Source organism: Lissotriton vulgaris, chromosome 9, assembly GCF_964263255.1.
Source record: "Lissotriton vulgaris chromosome 9, aLisVul1.2, whole genome shotgun sequence".
Classification (NCBI taxonomy): Eukaryota; Metazoa; Chordata; class Amphibia; order Caudata; family Salamandridae; genus Lissotriton; species Lissotriton vulgaris.
Window position 1 is genome coordinate 150,721,053 of NC_141697.1, and position 14,004 is coordinate 150,735,056.

The 14,004-nt window shown below is 43.9% G+C and overlaps 1 protein-coding gene across 1 annotated transcript in view; it reads left to right on the forward strand.

The window, feature by feature from the left end:
* LTK (leukocyte receptor tyrosine kinase) overlaps nt 1-14,004 on the forward strand; it is a 655,467-nt gene that overhangs the window by 346,516 nt on the left and 294,947 nt on the right. Inside the window, exon 4 of the mRNA XM_086937237.1 lies at nt 5,052-5,271. Within this exon, the coding sequence (XP_086793363.1) occupies nt 5,052-5,271 (220 nt within the window). The remainder of the gene's footprint in view (nt 1-5,051; nt 5,272-14,004) is intronic.

Consider the following 14,004-nt stretch of genomic DNA (forward strand, 5'->3'; position numbering starts at 1 on the left):
TGTTTTTACAAATTAAATATTAGCAAAGGTCCGTATTCCCTGGATTTTCATGCGTAATTAATTCTTACACGGATATACACTCATGTACACTCATGTACAAAGGTTTATTAGCTGTAGGAACCTTTTGAATGAACGAGCGCCTAAAAGCAGTGCATTTATGCCATCCTTAGCACAGTGTCAACAACATCCAGAGGAAAGGTACCACACCGTGTCCTGCAGGTTTCTCTCTACAACCCGTGTTTTTTATACTTAAATGCACTCAGGCCTCACCAAGCATCACACGTTGAAATTTGGGGTATACAGGAAAAACATACAGATTCATCACACCTGGGCAAAGGAGTGTAGGCAGGATGAAATAAGAGCGTGGCTGGATTGTTTTTTGTTATTAAAAGGGTGGGAGAGTGTCCATTGCCTCAGTGGCTCAGAGATGGAAATCACTACATGGGATGCCAGTAGGTTTGCCCCTTATCCTGCCACCAAAGCCAGCACCACTCAGACTATGAGGTGCCTGAGGCTCATTATTGTCTCAGAGATCTCCTGCTGTCATCGACTCAGCCCAAAGGAACCATCCTCTAACTCCATGATATATTATGTATTTATTATACCTTATACTTTCTTTGCATTTATGTGGCTGGGGTTAGACCCACATCCATGGTGGCAGAGAACTTCATAATAAAGATGGAAGAATGGAAGTGTTACAGCAGTGTAACATTTGCATGGAGATGACATGGCAATACATAACATAGCAGAACATTAACAGAGTGTAAACACCTGTAAAAGAGATTACTATGAATATAGCAACAATCATGGGTGCGACTCATTGGATCTCTGCTGCTCATGTTTGTAGAGAAGGTTTTTTGAGGCACATCTTGAAGGTGGAGAAAGAGGAGGCATATCTGATCTGGAAGGGAGGTGTATCCAAGATCTGGGGTGCATTGCCAGAGAAAGATTGCTTCATGGCTCACCCCCAAAAGAGGACCCAGACACCTTCCTTCTTTGAAGGCCCCTAGTGACGTTGATTCACTGGTGCAAGCAGTGAGAGACTGGACACAGCGAACCCCAGGCGGCCATGGTTTTTGTGGTGAAGATCTTGAAATCGCTTTCAGGGGGGACCTTCAAAGGACAGAGGTGTCTGTGCCCTTATGTGGGACCAAAGCCATACATATTTTTATAAACTCTGGTATTGAAAAATATAAATGATGGAATGACCTAATGTTGACTAAGAGGAGAAATTGTTGATTTGGTTTAAATATCCCAGTCCCTTGGGTTTGAGGGGTTACTCTCTATTTGTTTTGACAATCCATAGATTCACCCCGAAGCATCCCTTTCCACCTACAAGGGGTGGAATCCCACACACGCTCCATGGCTTTCCTCCTCCAAGAGGACACTGGTAGTGCACACATGTACCCACTTTAATGTATTCATTTGTAGTGTTCTTTAACGCAAACTCATGGCATCTGAGAGCGTGAGGTGATTTAATGAAAGGGCAAAGGAATGTAAATTGAGCTGCAAATTCTTGAGGAACCGCCTGAGAAAGAGTGTGACAGGAGGCAGCGGATAAAGCATGGTTTATGGACAAAGAGGACCTTTGGAACTTCCTCTAATTAAACGTGATGCAAATAAAAACAGGGACACAAAGCAGGACCAGACACAGAGAAGCAATCACCCAGGGAAAGGAATTCACCAGCTCGAGGTTATGGGGGGCGGCTTGCATGCGTGAGGAGGCAAAGAAACTGGACCACTGGGTGAGTCTGGTAGCCATTACAGACGGCTCAATGCTTTATCGGTTTCCATCCAGGGAAGTTGATTATCATAACACAGTGGGACAGTCACCAGCTATGTATCTTTCAGATAACAACACGTGCAGGTTATGCACACTAATGCACAAAATATTAAAACATGTATGTGTGCACGATTAAACCAGGGATGGTCATCAGAGTGGTGGGTGGTCTAGCAGGGCATATGGGGCAGTGCCATATCAATCTGGTCAGCACCTTTGCCACAGTAAGGAAGCTGGCAGTGGGAATTCACTTCAAACCTTCAGCTTAGCTACTGACACTTAAATGCGAATGGGTGACATCACAACGCAAACGATTACAGCACATACTTTTACAACACGGTTTTTGCAACGCAACTTCCATTACAACGCATGCTAATACACCACAAGACATTACTACGCATGTATCATTACAACGTAAATTACTATTCAAACACCGCCGGATGCTTACCTCAGGGAAGGTGCTGGTCAGTGAGGCATATGCGTTGTAATAGCATGCATTGTAATCACATGTGTTGTAATGGAACTTGAGTTGTATTGGCTGCATTCTAAAGGCATCGCGTTGTAAGGCCTGCGTTGTAATGGATCTTTCCCGTTACATGCACTGGGCACAATATGGTAACATCGTCTATCCACATGTACCATGTCCTTGTAGGTTAAGGACAACCACAGCCTCTTTCCGTCATTGGATGGCTCAGCCTGACAGACAGGTGGAAGACTCAACCATCTAATGAGAGCCGGAGGCAGAGAAGTAGACGGGACCCCGCTGAAGCACCATTCATGTCCTCACTAGCATTCCGTGTGGTCTCCACTGCAGGCTGTAGTATCATTGCCCCTGCGAGCTGGTGTTCCTTGTGGGCCCTGACGCTGAGCAATCCTATGGGCTCAGAACATAGTGAACAGGCTCTACAGAGATGTATGGACATGTCATGGCATTTAATGCTTTTTGAGGGCAGAACTCGGAATGGTGGTTTCTGTCGCTAAATTGTGTGGGACATATTGTAGCAAACCTATCAGCCACCACACTTCTTAAACTGATGACCAGAGCTAAGCTGGCACTATTTTCTTACCTGTACATTGGTCAATATGTACCAATGGCAGGCTGAGCTGTCTTATCAGGCTCAGCTCTCCAATGAGGGGAAGAGGAGAGTGTCCAGGGGGTGGCCAAACAGAAGTTATGAACCGCCTACTGCCCATTGCTCTTTCTCTACACGAGCTCTCATCTGCAGGCTGATGCCCCTTTACCACCTCCCAGGGCAGGGTGCCACTCCCTGTGGGTCATGACATCTCCTCTGTCTGTTTCCTTTACCCCACACACGACCACCACTGGGATCAGAGCTGATCAGTGAAACAGGAATGCATTCCATCAGTGAAATAAGATGTGTCTTGTGGAGGGGGAAGTTGGTGTGACGAGCATTGCATGCAGGTAAGTTAGTGAATGTGCACACATATGCATGTGGTGTGTCTGTGTGTGACTATGGGCTTGTGTGTGCATATGTTTCAGGGTACTCCTTGGTTCATATGGGAATTGACTAATTTGGAGAGGTCACAAGGAACAAACCAAAGCACTGGCTGGCATATGGAGGATAATTAGGGCACATTATGGCATTGATTGGCCTATGGGAACTACCTTGAGCACACCATGGTATTGAATTGCATATGGGGGTCACCTAGGGTACCTCTGGCCATTTATTGCATGTATTAGCACACAGAGGATTCCACTGGCACATATGGAAGACACCTGGTGTGCATTTTGTTGTTAACTGGCATATGGAGAGATAAGATGGGTATTTCATAACATTGACTGTCATATGGGGATACCTGGGGAATGTCATGCCTTTGACTAGCATTTTGAGCATTCCCGGATCACTCCATGGCACTGGCTTGCATATTAGGGGACTACAGTGGCTGCTCATAACCTTGTGGGCACATCATGAAATAAACTAGGATATGATGAGTAGTTCTCAATGTTGGCATTAACTGCCATATGGGAGATACCTGGGTATGTGGTGGCATTGACTTGCGTAGACGGGGCGATAACTGGGGAACATCATTTCAAAGGATCAATAGATGGCAAGATATGTACATTTCGCGGTATACAACTGTTACAACAAAGTTTTTACCACGCACTACCATTACAACACAGGCATTACCACGCATACCATTACAACGCATTGCGCTGGGGGGCGCTCTAGGATAGGGAATAAGTATAATTTTATATCCAGCACCTTCCCTAGTGTCCACGGGGACTGGAGTTGGAATATAAAATTATACTTACCACTATCCAGCACCTCTAAGCGCTATGCGTTGTAACGGTATGCGTTGTAAATACCGCGTTGTAATGGTAAGCGTGGTAAAAGTATGCGTTGTAACGTCATACATCCACATTTCGCCATTCATTGTCATATGACTTGGGCCCACCAGCATTAACCGAGATACCTGGATACAATTTGCCATTTACTGTGTGGGAGATATCTTGAAACATATTGACATTGACTGATATGTGGAGGATAGTGTGAAAGACATAGTACTGACAAGCATATGAAGAGGGATGCATGTCCTTATGACATATGATACGTTGTAATGGGATATGATAGTGGATATCCAGGCACATGATGGAAATTACTTTCATATGATGGTGCCTCCATGCACACAGTTGCCAGGAGTGGCATAATATGGAGGTATAAGATGCCATAGATGTGTTTACTAAAATTAAATACATAGATTTGATGGGAAATTCCGACTATTTTCAGAGCAAGACAAGTTGACATTTGTAGACATAATTATTGTATATTTGAGAACATGCAGGCTTTAAGAAATCTTGACAAATTTTGATGTGAAAATAAGATGTAAAATGTTGATTTGGCAGAATTTCTTCCAACTTTCTTCTGGGTCGAACCTTCCAGGGATTGCTTGGCAGGGCCAGGCTGGCTCTGTAGACTATGTAGGCTTGCAATATTTCGTCACAGATTATAGTAAAATGTTTGGCTTTTTAGCCAATCTCCCTGTGGGAGAAAACCACCTATACATTGCATTCTTGGGGTGTTTGACATGTTCACTTTACTTTATGCATTTTAGGAAAGGTGGGCATGCCCGCAAGTTTAAAAGATCGCCAACAGCTATTGTACAGTAACATGGACATTGATAATGAAATCAATGGCAAAAATCTTGGATTTGCAATCTAATTCCCTGCAGTTTTGGGTGCACTTTTTCGCTTTTCAGATCTCTTCCTCTCTGATTCTCTCTGACAGTCTCTCCTCTCTATTCTCTTCAGGTGGACTCCTTCTCCTGAACACCAGTCATATCTCAGGGAAATGTGAGTTCTTCCTGGTCAGTCCAGTCATGCTCTGGAGCTCTCAGCCATGCCTCCTGGAAATGGATGTATATTCTCCAAGAGGTGCCATTCCAGGGTCATTCTCTGTCCTGGTCCTGCACACAAAGACCAACACCTCCTCAAGCGTAGCCGTGAGGAGCAGAAGCGAAGCAACGAAGGGGTAAGACTGATTTCTGAAGACCTCTCTCTTTCCAAGAAGTACCTTAAAAAGTCCATTTGCATAGTCGGTCAAAGGGAACCAATATTAGATTTATACTTTAAAAAATCTATACTGTATGATGCATCCTGTCAGAGTTCTTGAGAATTCTACTGAGAGTATCTGCCCTTTAGGATATTACATTTTTAAATGACATAGGGCCAGATGTACGAAAATGGTGTTTTGCATTTCCTAAACGGAATCGCTATTTAGAAAATGCAAAAGGATATCTAATAATTGTGCGATTTCCCAATAGCGATTCCTACATAGTAGGAATTGCTAAAAGGGAATCGCAAATTGGAAATGCCATTGCATTCCCACCTATGGGTAAAATAGGAAATGGTTTGCATTTCTTAAATTGCGATTTCCTTGTAGGAAATCGCAATTTAGGAAATCCAAATCCAAGGGTCCTCTGGCCTTAAGGCCCCCGCATCCCTCCCTCCACCCCCGATGGCACCCCAAAATGCATCATGGGCATATGTGCGCTTCATGTCACATTACATTTTTAATTTTTTAATGCATTTTTTAATTATGCACATGGTTACCATCAACTTCAAGTAAATATTAATATCTCCTAAATGCCCAATTCGCATTCAGGAAATGCTATATACATGTGCTTTAGGAATCGCAAATAGGGATCCCCTATTTACAATTCCTAAATTGCTGTTAGTATTTGTGATTTCTACAGGGTAAAAATCTCAAATTGCGACTGCAAATGGGCCTTTGTACATTTGAAAAGGCCACTTAGCATTTCTCAACGGACCGAAATAGCGATTCAGCCCGTTAAGAAATGCTAAATGGCTTTGTACATCTGGCCCTTATTAATGTCTTCGATTCGGCTAGTGAGTACTGCCCCTAAAGGCAGGATGTATTTCACTGTACGGATTACCAAGCTCCCTTATTTATTCATGGACTAAACCTGATGTTTATGATGCATGGTACTGCCAGCAATGCACCATTCTGATTGGATACTTCTAGTCATCTGATGCATGCCTCTACCAATCAAGAAATCACTCTGGGTGTCAACCGGAAGAGGGCACAGTTGCACCAAGCCCATCTCATTTTTGATGAATCTGTGAAGGGTAGGTGTGTAGAAGAGTGATGTGAACATTTCACGTTCCCTACGTTGTGCCAGCCCAGTCAAGCCTACTCCTGGCTCCTAGGGGTCTAGTACCAAATTACAGAGTTGTTTAACCTAACCTAACAAAGTATGGACTCTAGAATATTAACTAGCACTATTTTGTGAAAGTAAGTATATATAGGCAGCCGAGAGACTCCCCGACATGGAGCGTACTGGTCAATAAGAGCTTGTATTCAACCCCAGCAAATTGATTCCATCTTCCCTCGCACAAGGGCTCGTAACTCAATCCAGACTATATATTACCTGTGCAGACATACGCTAGGGCTCTTATGCCTTTCAGAGAATCCTCAGTTCTTCTGTTCTGCCTGTGCAAGAGGCCTCAGTGCTTATTGTGCTTGCCAGCTCTAAGAGTTTCAGAGGCCAACACCCTTCCAAGACAGCCATTTCGAGAATGGATTTATGGAGCTGGAATGCTCTGCTACAACCCTAATTGACTGATTGTGATCGGTTTGCACTTGGCAGGTTAGCAAATAGTTTGAAACAACGGGGTCATCTGAGTTAAATAAGTTACTGCTGCAGTAGTCCAGTTCCTAAGTGTCATCCCTCATCTCTGGACCATCTCACTCACTCTGCAATTTCTGGCATTCATCGAAGAAGTAAGCTAGACGAGTGCCGCCAAGGGAGGACTGACCTACATCAGGAAATGGAGGAATTGCTAGAAGTGTGCAATGTTTTTTTAACCAGTAAAGTTTCACAACGTTCCCAACTTTTCAATTTGACTCAGCTTGGAAAGTTTTAGAATACCTTCTTTAGCTTCAGTCAGCTATCTTCTTACTGAGTCTAGCGCCTAGACTCCCTTGGTTATTAGAGCGCTCTACAAATTATTTGATTTAATTTCACTTTAATTTATCGTGTAAAGCTTTTAGGTGCATTATCTCTGCATGGACATTTTCCCGTTATGATGGCTTAGAAGCTCTCCCATTATGATCGAACCATGCCAATCTTGAAAATACGTGCACTCTTTTCTAGGCAAGTTCGCTCTTTGCCAAGTTGTTCCATGCCAGTGGCATTACACATGAGATGTGCTCTTCCTGAGTGACGACATTTTAAATCTGGCTCAACCAGTGGCCAAATTGCAGGCACCGTGCAAACAGCAACTACGGCGCAGGGTTCCACACGCATCATTTTCACTAGGTTGTACCTGGAGGAAAATGTGCAGTCAGCATATTGCAGCACAAAATGGATTACTTAGTGGAAATACCAATCACAGTGACTGTTATTGAATATTATTCCCAATGTCAACGGAGAAGTCGCGCTATGAGGCACAAACACCTGTACCGTGCGGTAGTGGCATTTCCACCCTTAGGCGCTTGTTGTGCTGATAGTTCCTAATGGCTTGAAATGGGCTTATAACTGATTTCTAGAAATGAATACGTGCAGGCTTATTTTGGTAGTATTACCGATCTATGGGACAAAGATTGTAGACTAGAGATTAGCCTATAGGTTGGTGACTCTGAAACTTGGTGGGACTGTGGCATAATCTAACACATATCAGACTGCCTCAATGTGGCTGTTGCCCCTGGTTGCCGAAGCAACCTTTGCGCATCTCACTAGCAGAACTGGCACAGGAGAAATCTTTGTGACCTTTGAATCTTCATGGAGTAAATGTGCAGGTCCTCCCTATGTGTATTGTCACCTACTAATTTTCTATGACCTTCAAGTGACCTACAAGTGTCAGGGTTTACGGGTTATTCTGACATCTCAGGGGTATACAGCAATAGTCTTTTAATGGTGCCCCTGGGGGACTATCAGGGGCCAACATGTTAAGTGTTATAGGTTGAGTGTGCAAGGGAATCATGTTCCCCATTTATTTGTGAGTCTTAGTAGGCTAACCTCAGCGTGAAGGCTTAGCTGCTCTGGTGTATACACAGGCTAGGAGACAGAGATTCAGAGTACGCTTGGTCCTGTACGGTTCCATACTGTGTGTTCCATTTTGATCACAAGATAGATTAGTTCATCGGTACACGATTTACCATTTGACATCTTACGACATTTTAGTGCTATACTGGTCAGCAGGACTAACCAGTGGAGTGACCGGGGAAGAGCTGTAAGTTTAAGGAACAAGAAGGATAAAACAAGTTTTGTCACAGATATGCAGTCTACAGAAAGAGTTCAACATCAAAAAGTTATTAATTGAAGCTAGATAATTAGATGTTTTAAATAAACATATTTAACATCGTTTTTCATTATGCTTTTATGACTATCAGCAGCACATATGGATGTTTGTGCTTAATACTTTTCTACACCAACCTGATGCCTGGGCCAGCCTCTGGGAGAGCCTTGGTAACAGAACCAGGCTGTACTGTAATTGCATTTCCATCATCCCCTTGTTATTGCCATGGAGACACCTGGACTTTTAATCGCCTCATCCCAGGATCCGGTCCAGTGATAACGAGGCCAGTAACATCAGTGCACTGTGTCTTCGGCAGCAGTCGCCCATCCTGACCTACACTGTTGACTGGACTTTACGCACATCTTCTCAAGAAGATCTATACTCAGCGCCATGGATGTTATAAATTACCCTATGTTTTTCGACTAACACATTCCTCTGCCGGTGCAATATCCTGAGAGTAGAGTATGTTAGCGGGGTCTTCTCGGGGGCGAAGGAGCACACCACTTGTCATGTGCATGTTCTGAGACTGTAAAAGACAGTTAAGGGAAGTGGGTACTGAAATCATAATGAAACATTGTAAAATGTTGATAAAATCCTAAAATGAACAAAGACATTGTTAAAGTTTGTTTTCTTACCCACTGAGAACCTTTAACGCCATTCTATTTTGATGAAGCAAGGGAAAGGCGGCCTGAGGGCTTGAGGGGGATACTAGTTAGTGAACATATGGTCATTTTAAGTGGTTTTCTGGAACATACAGCCCCTTCTTTCCCAGGTGAAACCTGGTTTAGGTTCGGCCAAGGGACAGCTGTAGTTGTTTCATCATCCTCATGCTTTCCAAAAAACATCATACATTCATTGGTATGTGACCTGCTAAAGTGTGATTTACATTTTGCTTCCACCTTCCACAACCTACATCATTGGGCAATGGGTCAGCCCACTTCAGCCATTGGCTCTGTCCATTGAGAGTTGTATGATTTGCTTTTACACATGCCCCCCCCCCCCCCCCCCCCTCAAAAGTTGGTCACTTGAAAGGTGATAGGTCAGTCTTTGCGGTCACTTTATGTTTTTTTCTTTATTCTTGTAGCAGTCTTTACCTTTAATGAGAAACATCTGCACATGACTTTAGATGGCAGTATTTTTACTTTTTATCGCTTTTACACTTTTAATGTCTACTGCACTTAAGGGAATGAACACAATCAGTCAGTCTTGTACAAGCCGAGTCCCAGAAGTAACACGAGAAGAGCATCTAAATAACGTATTTGAAGTCCCATAAAAGTGAATGGCAAAGGTCAGTTGTACAGACCCACTGAATGAACTGAAAGTGAAGGCACTTCAGGTCCTGATTGGTAACACAAGATAATGTTCAAGTTAAGAAAGACTATTCAGCTCTTATGCAGAGATAGATTTAGTGTGGACACCTTCACCATACTTGATTTGCCTTTTCCTCAACATATTGTGGGAATAGGAGATTTTTCAATGACATACTAGCTGCTATGAACCTGATGCCTTTGCCCCATGCCATTGGCATGTATGTTGTGTGCAAGTGCGTGGAATCCACATGGAACACTTTGGCTAGAGAAGTGACAGTCTTGGTGAGACATGTACACGAGTTCTCTCTCCACCCAACGCACATGGAGAAGCCCGTCTGTCAATGCAAGTCAGAGAAGATGATACAAATCTTGAACATGCCAAACTCCCCTCAGGGGGCTCTAGTAGAATGTAGGGATCAACTTGCAAGTGTGTGTTGTTGGGTTGATGTTGAGTCTTGGCTCAATAAGGGATTTTACTTTTTGACTTAGACAAAATTGCATTGGAAAACTAGTCCAAACAAAATTCTCAATTAAGGTATATCTGTTATCAAAGTGTTAATATTCTTAATGCAACTATGTTAAAGGCTTGTGTTCCATGCTCTACTTCCTCAATCTTCTCACCAGCAGCCCTCGCCATTTCAATGCTACCTTCATTGGATGCCCAGGAGGGGACAGTGCTTTTACTGTGTCTATGGTGCTATAGACATAAAAGAAGGACTATCGTTTGCACCTACAAAACAGTGATTCTTTTATGTTTATTATGTCTAAAGCTTTGCAAGCATAGGATATCCAGCAACAACAGAGGATACACCTTCTGTTGGACATTCCAGCCATGAAAGTGCTTAGTGGGGGATGAAGAGGAGGGAGCAAGAGAGAGAGGGGGTGGGGTGAGCATCTGAAAAGCTCAGCAAGATATTGCCCTGCTCTGAAAAGTAAAATGTAACCCAAAAAATATGTTTTCAGAAAGGGGGCCTTAATAGTTAGACCAATAAATGACCACCATATATATTGACTGGTGCCTTCCAACTTCAGGTGTAACAACTGGGACACCAGTTTTAGAAAAGTTGCCCAGGGTTCTCATTTCAAATCTCGGTTTCTAAAATCCAGGATCCCACACTCCATGGAATTCTAGGTGCAGCACAATCATGCCTGGGAATGAACTGAGTTCTCTGTCAACACTGAGCGTCTAGATACCCTTCGGGTGATAAGCGCGCTCTACAAATCCTCATAAGATGACACTGGGTCACCCGCTCCAGCCCTAGACACTGCTGGTCTGACCTTTCCTTACCCTTCTGACACTACCTCAGCTACACTGGATGCAGAGCATGCCCTCCTAATTTGCATGAAATCTTTAACAAACGTTTTTCCCCAAACATCTTAGCACTGGAATTGGAATAAGAATCTGTGCAGTCGAAGAACATCAAGCAAAAAATCACTGTGCTGTTGATCGCCCTCCTGTACGCTTCACTTTATCTTGTTTGAACGGATATCCCTAAATAGAAGACGAAAAGAGTCAAAAGGCGCGATTCACCTGCACTCTGTGTGGGGTGGTTCCAGTATTTTTGGGACCAGGACTTATATTTATTTATTCATAACATTTTGAGCCAGAACTCGAGAGAGAAGGGTAAAAAAGGAGAAAGAAGGAAGAATAACAGGAGAAGAAAACAGTGACAAAGAGAGAATGCCGGGATGAAAAACAAAACCCACAAGCAGGGCCGGCCTTTAGCACCTGCGAGCTGGGCCCACGCCCAGGGCGTTAACATTGGTGGGGGCGCAAGGAAGATCATGCAACGGTCAACCTCTGGAATGACTCCTGCAAGTCAGCCCACAAACCTTTTAATCATGGTTTTTTTCTTGTACAGGACTACAGACGCTCCATTGAAACCCTCTCGCCTGCATCTCCTTAACCCCTTCACTGCTGATGACGAGCTCAGCTCGTCATCAGCCACGGTGGTCGTGTGCGGATGACGAGCTGAGCTCGTCATGTAACGCAGCTTTTTGTAAATTGCCGCACACAGCGCGAAAAGCTGCCGCAGCGATGCGGTTAATACATTCCCCCTCCTCCTCACAGTTCAGCACAGGCAGGAAGAAGCTGAGTTGAGGCTGATTCGGTTGAAAATGTGGAAGGAGTGGCAAAGTTGGTGTCATCAGCCATCAGGCATGCCCTGAGTACAATAGCCCCCGCCTCCCCTTCCTGCCAAATTCTACTTAGTAGAAGCAGCAAGGAAGAAAATGTTGGCCAGACCTCAGACAGCTGAGGCAGAAGAGGCTGGACAGGACAGCAGACAGCCGGGCAGGAAGGTCTCAGTTGGAGCTGCGGAATCTCTATCAAACTAAACTCCCTAATTATTATCTATATACATAAAAACGAAGTATGGCTGTTTGTCCTTTATGCATTACTACACCATTCATCCGATCACCATGAAACTTTGGGAAGTTGTTGAGTACACTCCCGCGAAGGTTTCTATAAAAAAAAAAAAAAAAAGTACAATTTGTTAAATATTGGCCCTCCGGCCCACCAGGGCCCTCATAATCTTTCCAATACTGAACGTTTACAGTTTATGGTGCGACTCGCTTTTGCAATGACCATAAACAAAGCACAAGGACAATCGCTGCAAGTGTGTGGACTACATTTGGAGAATCCGTGCTTCTCACATGGACAACTGTATGTGGCCAGCTCACGCATCGGAAAACCTTCTGATTTATTTGTGTACGCACCCCAGACAGAAAAACAAAAAATACCGAGTATCCACAAGCACTCGAATAAATAAACAGAATTAAGACAACACTTTAAAATGTTTTCCATATTAATATGAATAAGTTTCAATAAAAATGACACAATGTAAATTGAATGTTATCATAAAAAGTTTCCTTAAATTTCCTTTGTTCTGAGATCGCAGCAACGTGCGACAGGTAAGCTAGTTGTTTTATAAACGTGAAACATCTTGCATATTTCTGGTCACGTTGCGAAATTCAAAACTACCATGTAGATCGATTACTGGTATTTTATTACATTTATCAAGGGAGAGTATGTGGTGTTATGGCATCGGAACTGAGGTTTGAGTCCCAGCACCAGCTTCACATCTTGTGATTCTCGGCAAATCTCCCATGCTTAAATGAATCTGAACTTGTGCAATGTCTGATGCTCATGTAACGTGGCCAAGTTTGCACTATAGAAAAACATTGAAAAAAGTTCTCCCGTTTTTTTTTTTTGCATTCTAGTACTTGCAGTTGTGTTTCCCCCTACTATAAATATAGGACTACTAGTACCAGGATGCAAAGAAAACACATATTTGCTAAGTTAATGGAGATACTGGCTTGCTCTTTGTATATCTTAAGTTATGTGCTACAACTAAGATGAAAAGCGTAGGTTTAAGGGGCACCAAATGTGCTTCTGCCCTGGGCGCAATCCTTGCAAAGGCCGGCCCTGCCCACAAGAGTGAGATAAATAAACAGGAATCTTAAGGTGGTGGAAGAAAGAGGCATGAGGTGTAATCAAGACAAGGCAGCTTTGGTATTCAGCAACTCTGAGACTCCGCAGCACCCACTTCATTCACTTATTTGTTTTCGAAGTTACATTTCTGAACCGTCAGGACCAAGGGCGGCTACTCCGCTATGGCTGAGGAGCGTCGCCCCACTGCTTTCTCGCAGTGCGAGAAGCAGGAACATAAAATGGGAATAACTTTTAGTTATTACCATTTATGTTTGCGTTGCAGGTGGGTGGGTGGGCGGGGCTGCTCTGAGCTCCGAGCAGGGCACGAGAGGAGTGGTGTGCCCAATCTTGACTGCGCAAAAACTCTTGGGCCGCCCAAACCAGTCATGCACACCTTTCCCTTGCATGGAGAACATGCCCACCCCATAAGCCCATGGCTGGGTGCCCTCTTCCTCCTGCCTTAAGGTAAGCTCAAATTATAATTTTTTTTATTAAACCCCCGCTTGACCTCACCCGCGAAACCCCTCCCCGCGCAAACCCCGCGCCCACCCACCCACCCGCGAGTACTGTCATCCATGACTCGTCAGGACTCAGAGTTCTCGCTCAGATCTGTTTAAGGCATCATAAGGACAATGGAGGGAGCAGAAACTTAAATGAAGCGACCGTAATGACTATAAAAATGAGCAGGTTTCCCCGGATC